Here is a 26,612-nt window from a genome sequence, read left to right on the forward strand (position 1 = left end):
GTGGGTCAAAATGCTAACTTTACCCCTAGAAAAATTCCTTGAGGGGTGTAGTTTCCAAAATGGGGTCAATTTTGGGGGGTTTCCACTATTTTGGTTCCTCCAGTGCATTGCAAACGTGACACGGCACTGAAAACTATTGCAGCAAAATCAGAAATCCAAATGCTGCTCCTTCCCTTCTGAGCCCTGCTGTGGATCCAAACAGTAGTTTATTACCACATATAGGGGGGTATTGCTATAATCGGGAGAAATTGCTCTACATATGTTGGGGTGTTTTTTCTCCTTTATTCCTTGTAAGGGTATGTTCACACGCACTGTTTTCAGACGTAATTCGGGCGTATAACGCCTCGAATTACGCCTGAAAAAACGGCTCCATTACGCCTACAAACATCTGCCCATTGCTTGCAATGGGTTTAACGGTGTTCTGTTCCCACGAGGTGTAATTTTACGCGTCGCTGTCAAAATACGGCGCGTAAAAAGAAGTGCATTTTTCATTGACTCCATTGAAAAACAGCTCCAATAACGTCCGTAAAATACGGCGCGAAAAACGCAAGTTGCTACAAAAACTTCTGAAAATCAGGGAGCGGTTTTCACCTGAAAACAGCTCCGTATTTTCAGACGTATTTTGCTAAGCCGTGTGAACATACCCTAAAAATTAAAAATTCTACTTTTTTCAGAAAAAAAGCAGATTTTCATTTTCACATACGAATTCAAATAAATTTAGCAAAAAAAGTGTGGATTCAAAATGCTAACTATACCTAGATGAATTCCTTGAGGGGTGTAGTTTGCAAAATGGGGTCACTTTTGGGGGTCTTTACTGTTTTGATCCCACAAGACCTCTTCAAACATAACATGGTGCCTAAAATATATTCTTAAAAAAAATAAAAAAAAGGAGGCCCCAAAATCCTCTAGGTGCTACTTTCCTTCTGAGGCCGATGTTTCAGTCTATTAGCACACTAGGGCCACATGTGGGATATTTCTAAAGACTGCAGAATCTGGGCAATAAATATTGAGTTGCATTTCTCGGGTAAAACCTTCAGTGGTACAGAAAAAAATGCATTTTGGCAAATAAAATAAAAAAATTGAAATTTGTAAATTTGACCTCTACTTTGCTTTAAAGGAACAGTGTCATCACAAATAATTTTTTTATATGTTAAAGATGTTAGTGCCTTAATATAAACGTTTATTTTCATTTGTGTGTTTGTGTTTTACTGTTTCTTATTTTTACACTTTTTCTTCCCTATGGGGGCTGCCATTTTTTGTTCCATTTCTGTGTGTGTCGATTAACGACACACATAGACATGGAATACGGCAGCCACAGTCCCATAGGGACTGCGAACGGCTCCCGTCCCATTGACTGCCGTGTACGGCGTCTGTGTGGGAACTGCGCATGCGCCGCTCCCACACAGTCCTATTCGAAATTGGCGCCGTCCGGCGCCATTTTCCTGTGGACCGGAAGTCGCGGCCGGACAGTAATATTACTACTTCCGGTCGCGGCTTCCGGACTTGTGCACATGGAACAGCGGCAGCAAAGGGAGCGGACGGGCCGGAGGGAGCCGCGGCGGCAGGAGCAGGTAAGAGATTTCAATGTATGTTAGTGTTTGTGTGTGTTTACTACTGTATGTAAACCTACTACACTGTGGGTTACCTCAAAAAATGGCGACACACAGTGTAGGAGGTTAAACCTTTCAAACCCCTCGTTTATCCCGGCACTAGCCAGGATAAAGGAGGGGGGGATGCTGAGAGCTCACTAGAGCGAGGGCTTTTAACCCAATGTTGCAATGCTGCAATTTTGGGAACTAGCTCCATCTAGTGACCAAAAATGGGTAGTATTATAAATTAGAAAAAATTTATAATATTACCTGGACTCGTGCAAAAAAAATAAAAAAAATTTGAACAGTGTTTAATCACCCACACACTAAATGTTTAATTTTTAAAAAAAAAACATGTTTTTCTGGCAACACATTCCCTTTAATTCCTGTGAAATGCCTAAAGGGTTAAAACACTTTCTGAATACTGTTTTGGATACTTTGAGGGGTGCAGTTTTCAAAATGGGGTGATTTATGGGGACTTTCTAATATATAAGGCCCTCAAAGCCACTTCAGAACTGAACAGGTCCCTGAAAACATAGCCTTTTGAAATTTTCTTGAAAATATGAGAAATCGCTGCTAAAGTTCTAAGCCTTGTAACGTCCTAGAAAAGTAAAAGGACGTTCAAAAAACGATGCAAACATGAAGTAGACATATGGGAAATGTAAACTATTTTGTGTGGTATTACGATCTGTATTACAAGCAGATACAATTATATTTAGAAAAATGCTAATTTTTGCAAATTTTCTCCAAATCTTGGTGTTTTTTTTTACAAATAAATATTGAATTTATCTACCAATTTTTTTCACTAACAAAGTACAATAAATATGTCACGAGAAAAACTTAGAATCACTTTGATATGTAAAAGCATTCCGAAGTTATTACCACATAAAGTGACACGTCAGATTTGAGAAATCGGCTTCGCAGCAAGACCGAAGGAAACCGTAGGCGCGTTTTTTTATGCGTTTCACGCTCTGCTGCGTAAATTGCTGCGATTTCATGCTGCGGGTGTGGCGCCGTATTTCTTAAGAACTACAGAGATAGAATTCGCAAGTGGAATTGCGAGACAAATTGACATGCTGCAGTTCCGAAAATACGCAAGGCGGGTCAACTTAACTCCTGAAAAATAGTGAGGCGTGGACATGAGTTTACCTGGAGTCTCAAACTTTTCTAGTACTGTATTACGCTGCGGTTTTGGCGCGCGCAAATGCATACGGCAAAACCGCACTTAATACCAAACGTGTGCATTCGGCCTAACGGTTGCAATGCATTCTGGATTTATCACACAAACGTCTGAAATGGCAGTTAGTCTCCAAACCTTATACCAGTATTTCCAAGTCTTAATAACAACTACAAAGAACATGTAGCATAGAGGAGAACTAGAACTTAAGAGCATGTTTCATTTATAGGTGTCCGAAATAATCAAAACAGGCATCTAAACAGAAAAGTCTGTTATAGTGCGCGTGTGTGTATATATATATATATATATATATATATATATATATATATATATATATATATCTATCTCTCTATCTATCTCACACACAATATGTACAAATAAGGAAACTGCTCATAGACACAATAGTATAGTGCTGTGCCTCTAAACAATCTGTCACCTCCCTGACTTTACCGTGATAATCCCGCTCGCTACAAAACGCTGTCTCCTGCTGTAGGCCTGTACCTTCCGTGCTCGGCCGGCAACAGGGGGGAACTCTGTGAGGCTGTCATCATCTCGAGGGTCAGGAATAATTCTCTTTTCAATAGGGTCTGATCGCAAAAGAGCTTCTAGGCTGCTGCCATCTTGTGGTATAAATCCTTCTTTCTTCAAAAGCTGCTCAGGGTCTACATTAGAAGTTGGGGAAAAAAATAAATATTACAATATAATTGGTGGTCTCATAGTTTAAAGGGAGTCGGTCACCAGAATGTCTAAGTTAAACTAGTGCCAGGGTTTTGTAGAGGAGACGAACCTGTTTCGATCGTTTATTTTCCGTTTCTGCTTACTGCCTCCTTTGCAGAGAAATACGTTTTAATACGTTTATGCTAATGAACATTTAGGTGCAATGAGGGCGTTACCATTGCACCTAAATACTGATACTTCGCTCCCCAGTTCAAACCCCCTCCATCCCTTCTTACATTGATTGACAGGTGCCAGGCAGCGTAATCGGCGCATTCATGCCTGGCCCCGTACTATCTGTAAAGCGCACGCGTCCCTGCTCTTCACTTGGCGCACGCGCAGTACGGTCTTTCTGCTCGATCTTCTAATCGGCAGTACTGCGAACGCGCCGAATAAAGAGCAGGGACGCTGCGCATGCGCAGTATTGCCGATTAGAATGTCGAGCAGAAAAATCGTACTGCGAATGCGCCGAGTGAAGTGCAGGGATGCGCGTGCGTTAGTTAGTACGGAGCCAGGCATGAATGCGCCGATTCTGCTGCCTGGCACCTGTCAATCAATGTAAGAAGGGATGGAGGGGGTTTGAACTGGGGAGCGAAGTATCAGCATTTAGGTGCAATGGTAACGCCCTCATTGCACCTAAATGTTCATTAGCATAAACTTAATAAAACGTATTTCTCTACAAAAGGAGGCAGTAAGCAGAAACGGAAAATAAACGATCGAAACAGGTTCGTCTCCTCTACAAAACCCTGGTACTAGTTTAACACGGAAATTCTGGTGACAGACTCCCTTTAATTCCGTAGTTTCCTTTTTTTGGGGATTTATGTATTAAACTGAAACATTGTGGATTCCACCAACCATATAGGAAGATTTTAAATAAACAATAAGTGACATTTGAGTCACGGATCCCTAAATTGTTTCAATCACGAATGGTAACTAAATTTACACAGCTAATATGCATAGCTTTAATATTTGGTCAACATCATTGCCAGATGAATATGATGTTTATAGTATATTTAAATGTTGTTCTTAACACAACAAACTCAAAGTTGTGTAATCGACATCAAGCCGTTTGTATGTCATGTGTGTATAGGTTTTGTACAGATAGTTTAGTTTCCTCCAAAGTTAAAGAGGACCGGTCATGTTTTTTTTTATTATTATTTATTTATTTTTTAAACAACATATTGCCACTTATTTCTGGCGCCCTCTCGATTCCAGCGCTGCAATTTATATAGGTTTTTGGCCCTACCGTTGTCCCACTTCGGTCCCTGCTCCACTTGGCGCCTAATAGGCTAATTTTGAGTAAAGGTATGGAGAGGAGACAACCTCCTCTCTTCTCAATTGGGGTTACCCCTGCATCACTTTGACACTGTCCAATCAGAACATCACAGTGATGCATGAAGCGTCGCCTATTGAGGAGAGATGAGGTCTCCTCCTTTCCATTACTCAAAAATAGCATATTAGGTGCCGAGCAGAGTAGGGTCCATAGCGGGAGGGCCAAAAAAAATAATTACAGTATCTGGTTTAGAGGGGGGAAAAAAAACAAAAAAAAAACGACAAGTTTTCTTTAAGGGCTCATGCACACGACCGTAGCCATGTGCACGGCCGTGATTTTCGGGTCGGCCGGCTGCGGACTGTCAGCCGCGAGTCGTGGGACATGCACATTCCGCCATCATTTTCAATGAGCCTGGACCACAGAACTCGGCCGTAACAAGACAGGTCCGTTCTTTCAAACTACGGTCGTGTGCATGGCCCCATAGAAACGAATGGGGCCGCAATTCTCCCGTAAAAACACGTTCGTGTGCATGGGGCCTAAGACATGAACTAAAAAAGATTTAAGAAAATTAAAATCGCAAGCCGTAAACCTATTACATTTTATAAAAAGGCTGCTTGCATGAAACGACCACAGCCCTATTCTCGGACCTTACATTCCTATACGAACACTTAAATGCAAAGGAAAAAAGAAAACGGGTGTTGGATAAAGAAGCTACAGGCCACAAAAGGGATCAGTAGTTAAAGAGGTCACACCACAGCACATAGGGTACATGTTTTATTAATAAAAACATTGGTCCCTTAATAAAGTAATATTTAGCTAAATGTATATAATAAAAGAAAAATGTAACTAAACTAGTATAAACCTAGTTAGTTATGCAAATGACCCTCATCTCCGCAAGAGTCAGGTCCCGAGCTTCCTTATTTGGCGTTCCCGGCATCCCCTGCTACTACCACAACTTCCCACGGCAGACTCCAGTTTCAGAACACGAGATCTCGCTGGTTATCATGAGATCTCACACTCTATGTAGAATAGCTCTAAATACTGTATTACTATAGCGTTTACCGATTGATAAGCAAAACGAAAGTTGGTTTATACCGAGGTTTATTTGCTTTTTTTTTAAGCTACATACATTTAGTGAGAATTAACTTTATTAAGTGGCTGATGTTTCATTAATAGGGTCCCTACATACCGTGATAGGTCCTCTTTAAAAAATATATCTTCAGCTGGCTTTACAAAGTGTTAAGAATTCGCTGTCCTGTATTACTTTTTTTCTATCAAAAATGGGAGTGAAGCGTACAAAAGAGAAAGTTTGAAAAAATGTACTAAAGTTAGGCTGGGTTCACACGAGCATGTTACGTCCGTAATGGACGGACGTATTTCGGCTGCAAGTCCCAGACCGAACACACTGCAGGGAGCCGTGCTCCTACCATCATAGTTATGTACGACGCTAGGAGTCCCTGCCTCGCTGCCGGACAACTGTCCCGTACTGTAATCATGTTTTCAGTACGGGACAGTAGTTCCACGGAGAGGCCGGGACTCCTAGCATCGTACATAACTATGATGCTAGGAGCCCGGCTCCCTGCACTGTATTCGGTCCGGGACTTGCGGCCGAAATATGTTCCGTCCCTTACGGACGTAACATGCTCGTGTTAACCCAGCCTTACAGCAAGTCACAATTTGACCCACGATTCACAGATGAAACAAAGTGACAAACTGCATTCGTAGCAAATACGAAGAAAAAAAAAAAATACCTGGCTTAAGTGAGGGGAAAGAAAGCCTAGGGTCTTCAGGAGGGTGCGCCCTCCTCCTCTTGCGCCAGCGACGAGAGGGATATGTATACAGCTGACCTGGTGCGGAGCCTAAAAAAAAAAAAAAAATAATAATTCAAGATCAAAATTACACTTCTTTCTAATAAGCTAATAATCAAGTAAACACTGACCAAAAATAACCAACATCGGGGTGAACACTATTACATTTCTCAGTTAGATCCATGACAGGTGACCCCCAACCTTTTGTAGAGTCAGCTAGTGCTGAGCCACAATAAAAAGATGTAATCGTTTAACGACTAATAATTATGACTAAGCGATTGGACATTTACCCTGGTGTCTTTCTGACAGTTAGGCTCTGTTCACACCACGTTTTGTGGCTTCCATCTTAGATTTACTTTGAGAGGACTCCCGACATACCTCGGACCGAAGAATACAACGTATCCTACTGTATAGGCATGCAATGGGATATGTCATCTATACAGCCACCTCCCACTCTCCAGAAAGCCAGCTTAGCACAAACAAGCAGGCAGCGCTTCTATGAACTATACACAGTATAGGGGAAACGGGAGGATGGAAGGAGGGCGGAGGGGGTGATTATTCGGTACCTCTGTCACAATGGACTGGTTTTTTCTCCTGATGAAAGATGTAAATGGCACCCCCTCTGTAAATCTCTCACCTGCACTACTAGGAGTGAGAAGGCAGCGACACCTGGTACCGGGAAAGTGCCAGTGACGTCACTGTGCATATTTGGACAGTTATGACTTGAGCCTCCTATGGGAGGAGATGTCACTGCCTTCTCCTTACTCCTAGTAGTCCATAGTGCAGGAAAGAGTAATAGAGGGGAGTGTCTTTTACTACTCCCATCAGGAAGATTTTTTGCATACTCACCATAAACTCCTTTTCTTGTCCATTCCACAGGGGCACACAGACCGTGGGTATATGTTGTTGCCACTAGGAGGCGTGATACTAAGAATTCAAGTGTTGGCCCCTTTGCCAGGATATAGCTCTCCTACAGACACTGAGCTAATTCAGTCTCTATATAAAGCAGTAGGAAAAGCAGGGGGGAAAAAAACAGGTCACAGACGCAGAGCCCTAAAGATCTCCCTGGGGGTGGGAACAGAAGAAAGAAAAGGGAATGATCATCTACACCACAGATGCCTGCAAGACATTACGATCAAGTGAAGCATCCGCTGAAGAAAAAGTACCCTGTAAAACTTGGTAAACGTGTGCAGAGTAGACCAGGTAGTCATCTTACACACTTTAATTGCAGAAGCCTAATAGCGCATAGCCCAGGAGGCTCCAACCACCCTAGTGGATGGCCCGGAATGGAGGTTCCCTCCCCTCGACCCGGTAGGCCTCGTGAATAGTAACAGAATCCAGTGGGCGATAGTCTTAGAGGCAGCCAAACCCGTCCTCGGACCTTCTGGAACGAACAAACGAACGAACGAACGAACGAACGAACGAACTTGTAGAATGAGGAAGTGAGGGATAAGTAAACCCACAAGGCATGGAAAACATTCAAGTTGTGAATAAAGCACATATTTATATGCACCAGGACCGTGCGACTGACGCTAAAACAATATCCTCGTTAAGGTGGAAAGAAGAGACCTTGGACGACATAAAAAATAAAATAAAAAAAATCACAGAAACCTGCCTCTTAAGGTAACCCAGTGCAAAACCGCGATCCAGCCCTTCTTGGACAAAACGACAGTATCCTGGAGAGAGAAAAAAAATAAAAGGGGTATGATTCCAATCCTCACATTAGTGGAAGTAGGTCTTATAAGTATGGTGGTAAATACAGGCCGAGGATGGATGGCTTCCTAGCCCACAAGATTGTGTGGATCACCAACACCGAAAAGACCCGTGTTCTAAAGACTGAAGCTTTAAACAGCAACACCGTTAAACGAGGCAAGTGTAAACTCGTGCAGGAGAGGTGTCACTGAAAGAATAAATTGGGCCGGAGGGGCAATGGCCAGAGGACATCGGCAAGCAGAGCTACCATGTTGGCGTACCAACAATGATGCAGCCAAACAGAGGATGGCGGGAACCCCCTCAACCTTGACCCACCTGAGAAGCCTGTTAAGGAAGGGTAGAGTGGGAGAGATCATTTAGCCCCATTTAACCACTAAAATGTCCACTGCGCACGTTTTGGAATCCCCATATATTAAATCGGGGGAACCTGGATGCCACTATGTCCACATTCGCCATTGGTCGACCCATTCGCGACTGGGGAAATGGGCAGGAATGTGGAGCTGCGCCATTGCTGCTGAACTCTAACCTTTGTTGGTGATTCAGATTATCACGGCAGTAGACTATGTCCGTTTGAACTCAGACCAGACAGAAGGGTCATGCAATACTGGAGACAAAGAAAGATCCCCCTCAATTTCAGTATGTTCATGGGAAGGGAGGATTCCTGTTGGGATCAAAAGCCCTCAGTCGTTAGGGTCCAGAATGTGTAAAGGACCTGCCTTGGCTGGGGATAAGAGTCACCAGTTGAGGGTCCGTCATATGGTCAGGGGAAGAAGGATTTGTTGGTCAAAGGAATCTGGAGAGCGGTTCCAATGGGAATGGTTTGCTCTTAAACCAGTGTGAAACTGGGCAAAGGAGATGGCCTCGATCATAGTCAACATGGTGCCCAGGACACTTAGCGGAGAGAGGTGGGGGCCCCCCTCGCCAGAGTCTGTACCTCCCGTTGGAGGATTTTCAATTTCTCTGGAGAAACCAACCCCCTCGCCAACAGGATGTTAAAACATCATACCTTAGAAGGTATTCTTAGACAAACGGACCAATGATACAAATCGCACGACATTGCACCCCCTTCACTATGCGTCTAAAGAACGCCATTACCCCATATCTTGCCAGTGGATCTCTACACAGACCTAAAACCGCTTTTGAGACCCTATTCGCACAAACCAGATAGCCTGGTTTATTTCCAAAGATGTACTACTGAGGTCCTTTCTATCCCTATTGAAAAAGGATCTGGACCTAACCCTATCTCCAGAAGATGTTAAGGTTTATAAACATTCACACGGTCCTACCCATTGCATTAGGATACAAGAGAACTCGTACAAGATTATATCTTAGGTGGTACACTACTCCCGATAAAACGCACATATGGTATCCTTCTACTCCGAGTACTTGTTGGAGGAGTGACCTGCACACCGGCTCCTATATCTATATATGGTGGTCATGCCCTTTGTTGCGCAACTACTGGGAGTCTGTGCTTCGACTCGTGGCCGACATATGTGCCATTTCCTAAACAATATCTGCCCCTACGACCTTCCTAAACCTGCCGATCAAAGGCATTACCCCCATGAAAACCGACCGATGAGGTTTCTTCTAGCTGGGGCCAAATTACTAATCCCACCCTTATGGAGGTCCTCCAGTGTCCCTACAGTACCTCAGTGGTTGAGGAAAATTGCCCTCATTTTTCATGTCGAAGAAATAGCCGCCATTCCCAATAGATCTACCTCCCGCTTCACGAGAACTTAGCAACCCTATAGAGATAAATCTCAATTTTGACGTCTCGTAACGGACTCCGAGTAGTTGTCCTTACTGCAAAATGGGCCTTTACCCCCCATTCTTCTTCCTTATATTTACAATTGCTTTGAACAAATAGAATTTCTAGATTTACCTACTTGTCTGGTAGCCATTATTTTGTGTCTCACTCTCCCCCCCCCCCCCTCTCTATCTCCCTCTATATTTGTATCCAAATAATATCTTTCATACAAGACACTATTTACAACATAATGTTAATAGAGCAAAGATTGTTCGTTTTATGCACTTCCTTGTTGAAATATTATTGTTTGTTGGTTTAAATTTATCTTTGAAAAATTATTTCAATAAAAAGAAAATTGAAAAGAAGGTGTTTTTAGACAAGGGGATAGGGGTGGATGACTGCCCAGCCGAATTGAGTCAGGTTATCCAGAACGATCTGGTTGTCTTTCATTTAAGGAGATGTTATCAGAATGTCATCCAAGTAGGGGACGACTAAAACAACCCTAGAGCAGAAAAGCACCATCAACACCGAGAAGATTTTGGTGAATACCCGTGGGGCCATTCCCAGGCCGAATAGGAGTGCCACATTAGTAATGATGGTGGAGCGCAGGAAACGCTGATGGGATGAGCAAATAAGGACGTGGTGATACATATCCGGTCTACGGAAGAAAAACTCCCACGATACATGGTGGCAACCACCATTCAGGGGGACTCCATGCAGATATGAGGTACCTCGATGTAAGAGTTCAAACGTTTGAGGTCCAAGATGGGACAAACTGAACTGGAAGGACAAAGAGAGGTTGGAGTGAAAACCTTGATATCTCTGAATATGGAGGAAAGACATCCTTGAAGAGGAGTAGGATGTCCCCCCACACTTGTGAAAAGCAGAACTTACCCACACAGGCTTTCGCGGCCTGCAGACGGGATCACCAGGAAGAATGGGGATTTAACCACTTCCCACTCCTTGACGTACTATTCCATCATGGTAAGCACATCGTTCGCACTCCATGATGGAATAGTACATCGCAGGAGGAACGGCCATTTTGGACGATCTCCCAACACATACAGGAGCTGTGACAACTGCTGTCTCGTACAGCAGTTGCCACAGCTCCTTCAGCGGGGACCGATCTTGGTGTCCCTGCTGATTAATCCCTTAGAAGCCGCGTTCAATAGCGATTGCGGCTTCTTAGGGGTTAAACCACCATCGACAGCCCGCTACATGCTAGTGGGCGGTGATGGTTGCTATGGCAACCGGAGGCCCAACAATGGCCTCCGGCTATGCCATCAACGGAAGCCTAGTGGGTCCTGACAGTGCTTGCTGTCAACGAGTAGCTGATCGCTTTAATACACTGCACTACGCATGTAGTGCAGTGTAGGGATGTCACGATACCAGAATTTGGACTTCGATACCGATACTTCGTTTAGTATTGCGATTTCGATACTAATTTCGATACTTTTGCCAACAGTAATAAAAAAGAAAAATCTTCAGTTTTCTGATGTGAGGCGCGACGTGTGATGAATTTTGAACGCGCCTCACATTAATAGTAATTAATCCCATCATGTTTCTCAGTCATAATGGGTTAATGTGCGAGGTACATGATGGGGTTAATTACTATTAATGTGAGGAACATGGAGGTTAAATTCATCGCACCTCGCGCCTCACATTAATAAGTGAATGAAAGCCGTGTTTATTTCATTTTTTTACAGCGTACACATCATAAATGTTGCAAAAAAAATTGTTGTCCGCGCCATTACTGAATGTGTATATTTTATGTATTGAGACTTATTTTAATGTTTATTGTAAAAAAGGTGAATGTGTGTGTATTTTTTTTAAATTTTAACAATACTTTGTTTTTACTTTATTTTTAAACTTTAATGTACTGACATATATCAGATATGTGCCAGTACATTACCCTGTGGACGGATAACACACAGACATATATCAGATATATGCCAGTACATTAGCCTGTGGACAGATAGCACACAGGCAGTTGTTAGGACATACTTGGGTATGTCCTAACAACATGAAATATGGTAAGACAGCCCTGGGGTCCGTCAATAGACCCTGGGCTGTCTGCCCATATATGGTATGGCCCTCGATCGCGTCACAGGAATTCCCTGTGACGCGATCCAGGGGCATCCCCCCTGCTCACTTTCCCCTGAATGCTGCAGTCAGCTGTGATGGCAGCATTCAGGGGAATAGCGGCGGAGATGAGAGGTTTCTCTGATCTCCGCCGTTATAGAGCGGGGCTGCGGCTGTGTAATACAACCATTGCCCCGCTCCTGACAGGAAGTGCGCGCGCGGTCAGCATGAGGTGATGCGGCCGGCGCTGCACTAATGAGCGGCAGTTCAGGCACTGAGGACAGAACATGGGGGTGTTTTGCAGTGCGCCCGCCATGTTCTGTCTTCAGTGCCGCCGCTCATTAGTGCAGCGCTGGCCGCATCGCATCATCCTGACCCCGCGCACATGTCATGACTCAGGAGCGGGGCTGTGGCTGAATTACACAGCCGCAGCCGCGCTCCCATACATTCATGTATTACTATACTGAGCTGTGCGGCTGCGCAGCTCAGTATCGAAATACAGGAAATAGCGGTATCGAACCGTTTAGGGATGCACAGTATCGAAACAGTATCGAAGTTTCGATGCACCGTGCATCCCTAGTGCAGTGTATTAGAATTGTGATCAGGGCCTCCTGCCTTCAAATCCCCTAGTGGGACAAAATAAAAATAAAAAGTAAAAAAAACAGTTGTGTAAAAAGATAAAAGTTTAAAAGTAATTAAAGTAATAATCCCCCTTTTTCCCTTATCAGTCCCTTATTCAAATTTTTTTTTTTTAATAAACTATACATAATGGTTATCGCCGCGTCTGTAACGCCCTGAACTACAATAGTATTTTGTTATCTATCCCGCGAGCGATGAACGCTGTAAAAGAAGATAATAAACCATACCAGAATCACAATTTTTCAGTCACTTCACCTCCCAAAAAATGGAAGATATTAAAAAGTCGCATGTACCTAAAAATGGTACTGATCGAAACTACAGTTCGTTACGCAAAAAACAAAGTCCTCACTCGGCTTTCTTGATGGAAAAATAAAAAAGTAATAGCTCTTAGAATATGGCAACACAGTAAGTAAATTATTTTCTAATTAGTTAGGTCAGGTGACTGGACTGTGCCGGCTCGGGAGTGGACGAGTCCGGTCACCTGACCTCACGTCACAGACTCAGGTCAGGTGACGGGACTGATCCACTCTTGGGCCGGCACACAACGACCCCACTCAAACCTCTGCTGATGGAGCCAAGTTGCGAATGATGCGGTGGCAGCGCGGTCTGAGTGAGGCCGGGCCGAACTAAATGTTCAGACGTTCCCTGCCTTAAAGGAGGACCTAGAGAAAGATGCTATACTGCAGTCTAGGGCTTGGCAATTATGACCTAAATCAAAATCAAGATTAATTGAACATGTAACCTCGATAACGATTTAGGCCACCTCCCTTTTTGCATGCCACACCCCCTATTTGCATACCGCGCCACTGAATTAATATTTATCCTCTGAGCCTGCTGTATATAATATACCCCCTAAAACTGCCCTCAGAGTATATTGCCCCATATCTGCCTCCACACTTTATAATGCCCCTATAACTGCCTCCACAAAGTATAATTCCCCCATAGCTGCCCTACACAGCCCCAATAGTGCCTGATAAAAGTAATAACATACATACTCACCTAACCCCGTCTCAATGACGAGTGGAGGAAACTCCTCTGCTCTGTGCAGTTCGGGAAAGACAGGCGCGATGACGTCACTGCCTCGCGTCCAGCGATACATAGTGAATGGTAGAGCCGGGACCTTAGAGACCCCTGCTCTACCATTGGATTCAACTGTATCTGCGTTCTGAAGATGCAGTTTAAACTGGGAGAAAATAATTCATAAATCCGAAATTCGCAAGAAGACGCTGATTAATTGCACTGAAAGCCGATTTAGTTTATATCCAGTACATCCCTTATGACAGCACCACAGGAGGTTGCCCTATTGACCTCTGTAGGGACAGGAAGACAGAGGTTAAAAGGCCCCTCCCACCACCCACTTGCCAGTGTTCTTCCTGTCCCTACAGGGTCAGGAGCAGATAGACGTCGCTCCTGTGTTACTGCAGGGGGAGAAAAAACTCGGGCAGGGGGCAAGATCGGGGGGTCCGTGCACTCCCCTTCTCTTCCCCCTAAAGCCTAGGCTAACACCCCTCGAACGAGAGGTCTCTTAGCTCCCAACCTAAGACACCTACCAGAGAAATCCTAGGCAGGGTTCCGGTAGTGTGTGGGGTTCGGGATTCCCAAGCAGGCTTCGGCCTGACCGCGTGACCAGGCGGGGACCGGCAGCTCCATAGGTTTGGACGCACCGGCAGGGATCCTCGCTGCGCCGCATAGCAAGCCTCAGTCGCCGGCTAGGAGCGGCTGCACCTCAACGAATAGCCGAACGGAAATGACGTCGAGCTACTTCCGGTCCGCGGCCATCTTGGAAGGCGGGAAATTCAAAACGCCCGCATTTAAAGGGACACGCACAGGTATGTAGTTAGAGCTGATACCTCTAACTTGGATTGATTTTGTGGATTGCATATTGCATTGCCTGTTACCTGTCGCGGTATGGAACTTCCTCGTCCTGATGGAACTCCAGATATGTCCCAGAGTCACGTGAGTCTTACCCTTGGGGTAAGGGTTATGATTCCTTATGTATGCACACCATACTTTAATTACCTTCTGTTTTCTCTAGGATAAAGATTCCTCTCAGAGACAAACTGATAAAAAGAAGGTTAAAAAATGTGCGACTTGTGCAAAAAAATTGCCAGAGTCACATAGGAAACAATTGTGTCAGGATTGTATTGCAAAAATACTAAAAGAGGAACAACCAACGTTTATGTCTGAACTTAGGGCTATGATTCGTGAAGAAGTGAGTCAGTCAGTAGCCTCCCTCGCCCCTCCTCGAGAAACTCCCTCACACTCCCGGGCAAAAAGACCACGGATGGAAGTGGATCAAAAATATTGTCCTCCCTCTCAGGAGTCTGACTCGGAGCAGGAGTGTTATTACCTATCGGAGGGTGAGTTAGAAGGAGAGGAACTCTTGCCTTCAACTTCTTCCACTCAAGAGAAAAAAAATTTCTTCTCTTCCGAGATGTCTGATACCTTAATTCAGGCAATACAGGAAACCATGGATATTCCCGAAGAAGACCAACCACATACCATCCAGGATGAGATGTTTGGAGGTCTAACGGAAAAGAAAACAAAGGTTTTTCCGGTAAACGAAAATCTCAAAAGAATGGTGACAACTGAATGGGAAGATTCAGAAAAAAGGCTCTTTATTTCAAGAGATTTTAAAAACAGACTTCTCTTTGATCCAGAAGACACTAAACCTTGGGATGAGATCCCAAAAGTAGATGTCCCAGTAGCCAGGGTTGCTAAAAAAAACGCAATCCCATTTGAAGATTCCTCTCAGTTGAAGGAAGCCATGGACCGAAAGGCAGACGGGCTACTGAAAAGAGCGTAGGAATCTTCCTCTGCTTTTATCTCGACTAATATCGTGGCCACATCAGTAGCAAGAGCAATGTTTATATGGTTAAACCAGCTGGAGACCCATTTGATGATGAAGACATCACGACAAGACCTATTAGAATCTCTACCCTTACTAAAGATGGCAACCGGATTCTTGCTTCAGCTGAATCTATTAGATTTGCTGCCAGGAATGGGGCTCTTGCAAATGATGCTAGAAGAGCATTATGGCTCAAAATGTGGTCAAAAGATACGAAGTCCAAGAACAAATTATGTTCTATCCCGTTTACAGGGTCTCTGATGTTCGGTCCTCTCCTAGATAACATGCTGGAGAATGCAGCAGATAGGAAAAAGGGGTTTCCTGAAGAGAAACCAAAAAAACCCCTTCAGTTTGGGAGGTTTCGCCAACAGAGGGAACCTACCTTACAGAACTACAGTGGGAAAGGGAAGTCCTGTCGCTGGAGTTACCCCAAAGGAAGAAGGGGTCGAGGATATCTTCTTAACCCCAATAATTCATTTCAGCCCTCAAAGCAATGACGCCAAGAGCGTGGGGGGAAAACTCCTACAATTTTATCCCAAATGGTCGGGAATAACCCAGAACCCCTGGGTTCTAAAGATCATAGAAGAAGGGTACAAAATAGAATTTTCCTCCATTCCTTCAGAGAAATTTCTAATTACCCAGTACCAAGCAAAAGACTTTCATCAGATCCTTATCCGGGACGTCCAGAAACTACTCAAATTGAGAGCCATTAATCCAGTTCCCCACAATGAAAAATTCAAAAATCTTCTTAGTCAAAAAACCAAATGGTTCCTACAGGACAATAATCAACCTGAAGGTCCTAAACAAGTGGGTGAAATATCGAAAATTCAAGATGGAGTCTATCAGATCGACTATTCCTCTAATAAGGGAAGAGGAATGTGTGTCCGACCGATTTAAAGGATGCGTATTATCATGTTCCTATCCACGCCGCTTACCAGAGATTCCTCAGATTCGCGATTCAGAACGGTCCTTCCATTCTCCACTTTCAGTTTGTCTGCCTCCCTTTCGGCATTTCCTCCGCCCCCGAAATTTTTACAAAAATTATGGCAGAGATCATGGCATTCGTAAGAAGTCAGGGCATAGTAATTATCCCATATCTAGACGACTTCTTGTTGACGGCAGATACTCCGTCTATCTTGGACAGTCATCGGTCACAGGTTCTTTCCCTACTACAGGAATTGGGATGGATAATCAACTCTCAGAAGTCAAGTCTTCCTCCCTAAAAACAGAAGGTCTTCTTAAGAGTACTACTAGACTCCTCCCTTCAACATTCCTTCCTCCCAAGAGAGAAACAAATACTCCTACTGGCAGAAGTAAGGAAATTTTGGGGGAAAGACGCCTGTTCCATAAGGGAATGTATGCGGATGTTGGGAATGATGACGTCTTGCATCCAATCTATTCCATGGAGTCAATTTCACTGCAGACCCTTACAGAATTTGATCTTGTCCCAGTGGGATCGAAAACAGAACTCCCTGAATTCAAATTTCCGAGACTGTGAAATCATCCCTCCTGTGGTGGCTCTGCACAAACAACATAGACAAGGGAGTCCCTGGAGAATGGTCCCTAAACAGGGAAGTCTTTCTGTCCTTAACCCAAAGATGGGGTTATCCACAAATAGACCTGTTTGCCACGAGGAAAAACTCCCAAGTAGAGACATTCTTCTCCCTAAATCTCAGAGACAACCCATTGGGAGTAGATGCATTGTCCAAACCCTGGGACATGGATCTGGCCTATGCCTTTCCTCCGTTTCCTCTAATACCAAATGGTATTGAGAAAAATCCAGGAAGATTTGACAAAGCTCATCATTATTCTTCCCTATTGGCCAAAAAGAAGTTGATTTCCAATCGTAAAATACCTAGCGTTGGAAGACCCTATCATGCTCCCAGTCAAGGATAATCTTCTCTCCCAGGGTCCCTGATTCTTTCAGGGAATAGAAACTCTGAAGTTGTCAGCCTGGATCCTGAAAGGCAGATCTTGAGAAACCAAGGTCTGTCAGATGAGGTAATTTCAACTATCTTATCAAGTCATAAAGAAGTTACCTCAAAAATCTATCAAAAAATTTGGAAGAAATTCTGTTCCTGGTATGGAGACCCAGGACCAGACCCCTTTTCTCCCAACATCGCGAAAATCCTAGATTTTTTACAAATCGGGATTCAAAAAAGGGCTTAGCCCTAGTACCTTAAAAGTACAGATTTCAGCCTTAGGTAATTTTTTTAACACTCCCCTGGCTGAACATCGGTGGATCAGAAGATTCACTCAAGCGGTCTCTAAACTGAAACCTTCCCTAAAGAAATCAGTTCCTACCTGGGATTTGAATGTAGTGTTAACGACTCTTTGTGAGCCCCCCTTTGAGCCGCTCGACACAATTAGTATGCATTTTTTAACTCTAAAAGCTGCATTCTTAGTCGCTATTACGTCAGCAAGAAGGATTGGAGAAATCCAATCTCTGTCGGTCATAGAACCGTACCTAAAAGTACAAGAGGATAAGATCATTCTAAAGCTGGATCCTTCCTTTATTCCAAAGGTATCTACTGCTTTCCATCGAGAACAAGAAATAATTCTACCTTCCTTTTATCCAGATCCAAAAAACCAACAAGAAGAAAAATTCCATTGCCTGGATGTCAGGCGAACAATTCTTGAGTATCTGGATAGAACCACCTCCTGGAGACGAGATAAAAATCTATTTGTCCTGTTTGGGGGAAAGAATAGAGGAAAGAGAGCCTCAAAAGGCTCTCTAGCGAGATGGGTAAAAACTACCATACAAGAAGCCTACAAGTCCCAAGGACTATGTGCCCCACAAGGCATCAGAGCCCATTCAACGAGGGCAGTTTCGGCATCCTGGGCAGAAAGAAGAGAAGCCTCTATGGATCAAATCTGCAGAGCTGCCACTTGGTCAAGCCATCATACGTTTTGCAAACATTATAGGCTCGATGTTCTGTCCGATACGGATTTAAGTTTTGGACGGAAAGTCCTCCAATCCGTAGTCCCGACCTGAGCATTATAATCTGGTATTGCTCCTGTGGTGCTGTCATGAGGGATGTACTGGAAAGTAGGAATTAGACCTACCGGTAATTGTATTTCCAGGAATCCATCATGACAGCACCCTTACATTCCCTCCCTTATTGAAATTCTGATTTGTGCAAGTAACATGTCAGTTATTATCCCTAGAAATAAAATAGGGTTGCATCCATCCTGGTGTAGTAATTGAAAAACACTGGCAAGTGGGTGGTGGGAGGGGCCTTTTAACCTCTGTCTTCCTGTCCCTACAGAGGTCAATAGGGCAACCTCCTGTGGTGCTGTCATGATGGATTCCTGGAAATACAATTACCGGTAGGTCTAATTCCTGTATTTTCGATTAATTGCCCAGCCCTACTGCAGTCCAAAGAATAGCGGAACAAGGCTGCATCGACCATTGGAATAGCAGTAGTCCTGGCTAGGCGAGACATGATTTAATTCTGCCCATTTGGAAGAGAACTCCTCTGGAAAAAAAAAAAAAAAGTTCTGACCGAGGGTGCTTCCATTCCTTTGAAAGTACCACCTCAAACTCGAATGACTGACAAGGAAAGGACTTGTGAGACCGTTTAAGTCGGCAGGAGTCTGCTTCTGGTAAGAAGGAAGGCTCTACGTCTGTGACCTGTAAATTGGGGACTAGAAGGGGCACCCCCTATGTGTGCCATCCTCTGATGAGGTGGGACACTTGGGAGGATGGGGACGGAGCAGTAAGGATGGATGATCCTCAAGCTAGTGCGAGACAGAGGAGCTTGTGCTTTTGTCCCACATGTTCATTGAAATTGGGGACAAATATACGCAGTGAGATCAACACAGGGCGCCCTCCAGTAGAAAAATAAGGAGGACTGCATTGCCCGTTTCCAAGCGAATAAATAAATAAAAAAAAGTAAAAAAAATAAAAATAAAACGGACACCAAGGCAAGACTGAGCTAGCTCAGTGTCTTAGGGCTTATTTACACGAACGTGTAATACGTCCATGCAACACGCGTGATTTTCACGCGCCTCGCACGAACCTATGTTAGTCTATGGGTCCGTGTAGACAGTCCGTGATTTTCACTCAGCGTATGTCCGCTGCGTGAAACGAACGACATGTCCTATATTTGTGCGTTTCTCGCGCATCACGCACCCATTGAAGTCAATGGGTGCGTGAAAATCACGCACCCATTGAAGTCAATGGGTGCGTGAAAATCACGCACCCATTGAAGTCAATGGGTGCGTGAAAATCACGCACCCATTGAAGTCAATGGGTGCGTGAAAATCACGCACCCATTGAAGTCAATGGGTGCGTGAAAATCACGCACCCATTGAAGTCAATGGGTGCGTGAAAATCACGCACCCATTGAAGTCAATGGGTGCGTGAAAATCACGCATGCCACACGGAAGCACTTCCGTGTGACGCGCGTGATTCGCGCAAGAGCAGTAAAAAGTATGAATGAAAACAGAAAAGCACCACGTGCTTTTCTGTATACAAACAGATTGTCATAATGATGGCGGCTGCGCGAAAATCACGCAGCCACGCATCATATGGGGATGACACACAGAGCTGTTAAGTGCCTTTTGCGCACGCAAAACGCCAAGTTTTTTCGCGCGCGCAAAACGCACACACTCGTGTAAATCCAGCCTTAGGCCTGATTTACACGAGCGTGTGCGTTTTGTGCACGCAAAAAACGCTGCGTTTTGCGTGCGCAAAATGCACTTAACAGCTGCGTGTGTCATCAGTGTATGATGCGCGGCTGCGTGATTTTCGCGCAGCCGCCATTATGACACTCCGTTTGGATGTTTGTAAACAGAAAAGCATGTGGTGCTTTTCGGTTTACATTCAGAGTTTGACAGCTGATGCGCGCATCACGCAGTTCGCACGGAAGTGCTTCCGTGCGACCTGCGTGGTTTTCACGCACACATTGACTACAATGGGTGCGTGATGCGTGAAAAACGCTGAAATAGAGAACGTCGTGAGTTCTACGCAGCGCACTCACGCTGCGCAAAACCCACGGACTGTCTGCACTGCCCCATAGAGTAATATAGGTGCGTACGACACGAGTGAAAAGCACGCGCGTATATTACGCTCGTGTAAATGATGCCTTAGGATTATAGTCTGTGGGAGGGAGCAACACTTTAATTCTAACGCTATGTTCACACACAGTTTTCAGGCGTATTTCGGGCATAAATTCCTTGAAATACGACTTAAAGGAACAGTGTCACCAACATTTTTTTTTTCTATCAGTTTTATTAAAAACGTTTATATTTGTGTTTGTGTGTGTTACTTTTTTCTATTTTTACACTTTTTCTTCCCTATGGGGGCTGCCATTTTTTTTCCCATTTCTGTATGTGTCGATTAACGACACATACAGACATGGAATACGGCAGCTCCAGTCCCATAGGGACTGCGAACGGGGCCCGTTCCATCCACTATGGTGTACGCCGTGTGTGGGAACGGCGCATGCGCCGCTCCCACACAGTCCGATTTGAAATGCGCGCCGTCCGGCACCATTTTCCTGTGGACCGGAAGTCACGGCCGGGCAGTAAGATTACTACTTCCGGTCGCGGCTTCCGGACTTGTGCACATGGAGCAGCGGCAGCAGACGGAGCGGACGGACCGGAGGGAGCGGCGGCGACTGGAGCAGGTAAGTGATTTCTATGTATGTTCGTGTTTCAGTGTGTTTTACTAGTGTATGTAAACCTTCTACACTGTGTGTTAGCTCACACAGCGGTGGGACCCGCATCCATCTGATATTTGACACATCCTGTGGATGTGTCATAAGTACCTCTCTTTTTGTGCTCTCCCGACTTAATGATTACATGGTCGAGTAATGGAAACAGCGTATCCGTATCGCTGAGCTACGCTGTTTCCGTAACTCCCATAGAACTGAATGGCAGTAACAGAAGCAGCGTAGCATGCGAGCTACGCAGTTTCCGTAGCCGTAACTACTTTTCAGTTCTATGGAAGTTACGGAAACAGCGTAGCTCAGAGAGTTACGCTGTTTCTGTAACTCGACCATGTAATCATTAAGTGGCCGGGAGAGCACAAACAGCTAGAACAGGGTTTAGGGGGCCCCGTTCTAGAGATAGGTGCAGGTCCCAGAGGTGGGACCTGCATCTATCTGACATTTAAGACATATCCTGTGACTATGTCATAAATGTCCTTCATGGGAAAACCCCTATAAATGCAACGGTCGCTAACTAGTTAAACAGTCAGGAACATTGTGATCGCTGTTCCTGGCCGTTAGAGCAGCGTGTCAGCTGTAAAACCCAGCTGACACCTGTAGCGTTTTTGACATGGGCCAGGAAGGGGTTAATTAAGGAAGCAGTCAGGGGGTCTGGCGCAGCCGGGTCCCTTGACTATATGGGTGTGTAACATATTACAGGGTTAGGTACATTGTGCTATTAGCCAAAGGAAAAAAAAAAAAAAGAATACACCGGACTCCTAGTTATGAGTCTGGTGTGTTGATGAGAAAAGCACTGCCCCGCCCCTCTTAGTGGTGATAGGTGAGTTGCTGTGTGATGCAGATACACAGTAGCCAGCCACCAATCACTGTGCGGAGGGCAGGAGGCACCATCACAGAAAGCCCAAGATGTGACAAATTTATTAATCATGTGCATCTTAATACATTTGGAGCATATTCATTCAGCAGACTTCTGTCTAGAAATTAGTGAATGAAATGCCAGTCTTAGTAAATCTGGGGCTATGTGTCAGTGCCAAATGTAAAAATGAGAATACAATCTATTGAATAATATTTTGTGCTGATCTGTATACGCGATTTCATGACCAGATTCTTAACCAGCATAGGACGTCATTAAACATAACCAATCACTATTAATACAATAGAATTGTGTCATACCTGGGCCTCGATGTCTTTTCTCCATCCAAATATAACAGTTGCTCTGGGCTACACCAGTCTGGGAATCTAAGAAAGGCATACGAACGCTGCGTTCTGCACATAAACGTGCGTTGTAATTGTGGCACTGCTCCATAGCATCTTTATAGTACTGCTCTCCGATTCTAGGCATATAAAAGAAGGGTAAAATAAATAATTGCGTATGTCATATAAATGGTAGAGTCACACATTAAATGATTCCCTAAAACTCACTTTACTCCTTTTTTGATTCAGTAAATGCCCCGAACTGCATAATGGATCTAGATCAGAAAATGTTACTCTAAGTGGCTGAAAATTGTATCAGAACTATAAAAATACAAAAATGTATATCACGCAGACTTTATAGGTGGTAAAGTCAAGGAGTATCCAATCTCACTTTTTTTTTTAAAAAAAAAACAAAGAAATAAATAAATCGCTATTTTACCGCTCAAACGACCACATATAGATCCACAAACAAGACCTATGTTCAGGGAATATCACTCCTTGCACCACGCAGAAAATCAATAAATATGATGCTTTCTCAGATAGTAGTCAGCTGGGCTTTGTAGTTCCACCACTAAAGACAATCTTGTCCGGATCTTACCACCAGGCCTGTAGTTTGTAAGGCAAAGCCGACGGAGTGGCACCAGAAGAAACTGGCAGGACGAAGCCCACGGTCGGACAGATACTTTGTGTGCCACATCTTTTTAACTATATGCTTGTTTGTCATTTGCATCTTGCGAGCATTATTAAAATTTCCTATGATTTGCGGTGTTGGTGGCGTGCCACTCTGTCATCTTTGCCTTACAAACTACAGACCTAGTGGTAAGAACCGGACGAGATTGATTGACTTCCCTCCGAGAAAGCGCTGAGCATCGCATTTTGCTTTACCGCATGGTGCAAGGGGGAGTGATAATCACTGAACGCAGGACTTGCTTGTGGAACTATATATAGTCATTTAAGCGGTAAAGTAGGTATTTCTACGCATCATGACTTTCTTTTTTAAATAAAACTAGAATAATATTTAAAGAATTGTTTAGAATTTAGACACTTTCCCCAAAACTAAAAAACTACCAGCAAAAATAAGACACTCTTCACACTTGCGACATCTGTGTTTCTGGTTTTCTTGATAACCATAGTCTGCACCGCTATTCTTAGCAACGCACCACATTAAAGTCAACGGGGTCAATTAGGATCCGTTGGAAAACTAATCCGTCACAGCAGTCATGGAAGCCATGATGCTAGTGTGAAAAGAGCCCAAGTCTGAGTGGCCACTTTCTGTCAAATTATTTACAATTCTACTCTGCCATGATTTAGTTATGTTTATTGCTGATGTAGATGGGTGTTACACAGCTAATGGAAAATCTTCCTATTATGCAGTTATAGGAGAGAATGGAGACGGATCACTGTATACAGCAGGAAAGCTGGACAACAATCCTTGTGGGGCAGTAGTGGTCGTTATTAGGGTTTCCAGAAACAGCCATGGATTTCCATGATAAGAAGTAATGGCATACAGTTGCCGTGACTTCAACCAATCCCGGGAATATAAGAGCTGAACTAGTTAAGCGCTGCAACTGCACAGATTTTTTTGCCTGCACATCGTTGCCCCGTCCACAGTTGTGTTGCACTTCCCTGCACAGGAGGTGAATGGTGGCACTGCTGCTTGGGTAGAGTGCAGAAGGGGCGGTGATCAGCGAGGGACCCAGAGATCGACACCACACCAATCATGAAGTGATGGCATATCCTACCCATATGCCATTACTTTGCAGAATGCTGTTAATGAAAGCCAGAAACAACCTTTTTAAAATGCCATTGGTATGACAGGTCAATTTCATCAAATGTGTCAGATTTTCAATAGCAAATCTCTGTGCAGCACCATCCAAAGTTTTGCTGTGGAAATCAGAAATCACAGACTTCATCAATTACCAGAGGAGCAATTCATATTAGACCATGTTACAGCAATCTATGGACCCAAACTGTACTTGTATATACCTCGGATTTACTACATATTAATACAGAACCAGTTGGAACATGCCATGATTCTTTTTATCGTGTTGCCATGTGTATGAGGCCTCTCAGTGCGCCCTGTTGATAAATCCGTATCTGACATACTACAGCTGCTCCTTAACCAGACCACAAGGAGGAACTAACGGGCCAATTATTTAGAAAATCCCTACTTATTTAGAAGGCCTTGACAATTAGTAGATCACAAAGGGTCCCCCTGATGAAACACCCAGTGATCAGCTGTAATCTGTGGGGAAACCTAGCAGTAAGGGTCAGTTCACACGGAAGATTTTGCATGGCGGGTCCCATGGCAAAATTATTCCTCCTCCTATTGACTTCGATCAGGCAGGACGCTTTTTCCAGAAGCATTCGACTCCCAATGAAGTGAATGGGAGACTGAATTTTTGTAAAAAAAATTCTGCCGTGTGAACAAGGCCTAAACATTTAATTTCCCTGCAGCGCCATCACAGGGGAAAATACGTATTACACAGTGCCCATCCACATCAATAGGTTGTCTGCGAGATATGCTCCTTGTAATCGCTTTGTGTCCTGGCCAAAAGATGAGGATCCTGAACAGGGGAACGGTATATGAAAATTGGATTGCTCTAAAATCCCCTTTAAGGGGAAACTTTACATAGAAACACAGACATTAGGGGAACTAACATTGTGACAGGACAACTGAAGTCATTCTTGAATCCATTGTCCAATCTCCTGGTAAAAACGATTTGTTGTCTATCCATATGTATCTCTCCTAGATGTGTGTTGTTGTAGTAATCATATCTTGTGTATGAAGAAACCACATACATTATGACTTCAGTAGGACATGTACTGCCGATGTCCCGCACACATCCGCCATCTTTATGTATTTACTAATAATTCTGGGACGCCTCACGACGTAACCATCCTGCGTGTTATCCTCCCCTTCCAGCTCATATTCACAGCCACTTCCCCCGTTACTTTCACCCCATCTTCCCTCACACCCCGCACAAAACAACGAGTCTTTCCACTTCTCCGTTTCTTCTTTATGCGCCGTTTCGTTCCCCTTTGTAGCCAAAATCACACTTAATTCACTCCCGTGTTCTTCACTCACATCTTTTCCACAGCCGCCGCCATCTTCTCGGTCTCTCCCGCGACACAGGCGCAGTACAATTGCGCGTGCGCGCTCGGCCGTGACGTCACATATGGGCATGCGCACTAGCACCAATTTGCACGCTTTACAAACAAAACTTTATAGGCCTTATGTATAAAACCTAGTCCCGTCATAAAGTACAGCGGTGGACCTGCAGCTGCCAATCAGATTACAGCTCTCAGTTTTAGAAGGCAGGTTGGAACATGAAAGAAGCAATCTGATTGGTTGCTATCTGGCACTGCGTCCCCGTTTAATACTTCTGAGGTTTGTTTTTTTTCTTGCATGTTGATGTATATGAGGGAAGCTTTGTTTTACTCTAACCTTCTATTTTAACTAAGTGCACAACTCACCAAAAAGTCCAGTAGTTTAACCCCTTAAGCATACCTCCCAACTTTTGAATTCGGAAAAGAGGGACATTTTTAAGCCACGCCCCCTAATCACGCCCAATATCCCGCATAAACACATCAAATCACGGCCAGATCCTTCTGCAAATAACACATTCTCACTGCGGATCTCTAGACTGTCTGGATATCACAGATATTATGGATCCGGTTATGTCGTCTTTATGTTACTTTTCCTCACTTGGGTATAACATTTGCTCATCACGGCAGCAGCAGCTGCAGGACAAACCAAAAGGCTGAGAACAATGAAAGCTAAGGCTGGGTTCACACGACCTATTTTCAGGCGTAAACGAGGCGTATTATGCCTCGTTTTACGCCTGAAAATAGGGCTACAATACGTCGGCAAACATCTGCCCATTCATTTGAATGGGTTTGCCGACGTACTGTGCAGACGACCTGTTATTTACGCGTCGTCGTTTGACAGCTGTCAAACGACGACGCGTAAATGGACTGCCTCGGCAAAGAAGTGCAGGACACTTCTTTGCCACGTAATTTGAGCTGTTCTTCATTGAACTCAATGAAGCACAGCTCAAGATTTACGAGCGTCTCAGACGGCTCGCAGAATGCGAGGAGGAGCATTTACGTGTGAAACGAGGCAGCTGTTAACAGTCTGTCTTTTCACACG

General features: G+C 44.2%; 1 protein-coding gene across 8 annotated transcripts in view; it reads right to left on the reverse strand.

Annotated features, from left to right (window-relative positions):
• Positions 1-25,654, reverse strand: part of DPF2 (double PHD fingers 2) — a 55,062-nt gene extending 29,408 nt beyond the window's left edge. For 4 of the 8 annotated variants that reach the window (XM_075837174.1, XM_075837172.1, XM_075837171.1 and 1 more), the window contains exons 1-4: positions 25,548-25,654; positions 22,439-22,599; positions 6,505-6,612; positions 3,217-3,428 (exon numbers count right to left, since the gene is read on the reverse strand). In XM_075837174.1, the coding sequence (XP_075693289.1) occupies positions 3,217-3,428; positions 6,505-6,612; positions 22,439-22,599; positions 25,548-25,570 (504 nt within the window). In that variant the 5' untranslated portion in view covers positions 25,571-25,654. The remainder of the gene's footprint in view (positions 1-3,216; positions 3,429-6,504; positions 6,613-22,438; positions 22,600-25,547) is intronic. The other 4 variants (XM_075837175.1, XM_075837173.1, XM_075837178.1 and 1 more) reach the window with 2 other exon arrangements.
• Between the last annotated feature and the right edge of the window lie 958 nt (positions 25,655-26,612).

The sequence above is a fragment of the Rhinoderma darwinii genome, chromosome 9 (assembly GCF_050947455.1).
Source record: "Rhinoderma darwinii isolate aRhiDar2 chromosome 9, aRhiDar2.hap1, whole genome shotgun sequence".
Taxonomy (NCBI): Eukaryota; Metazoa; Chordata; class Amphibia; order Anura; family Rhinodermatidae; genus Rhinoderma; species Rhinoderma darwinii.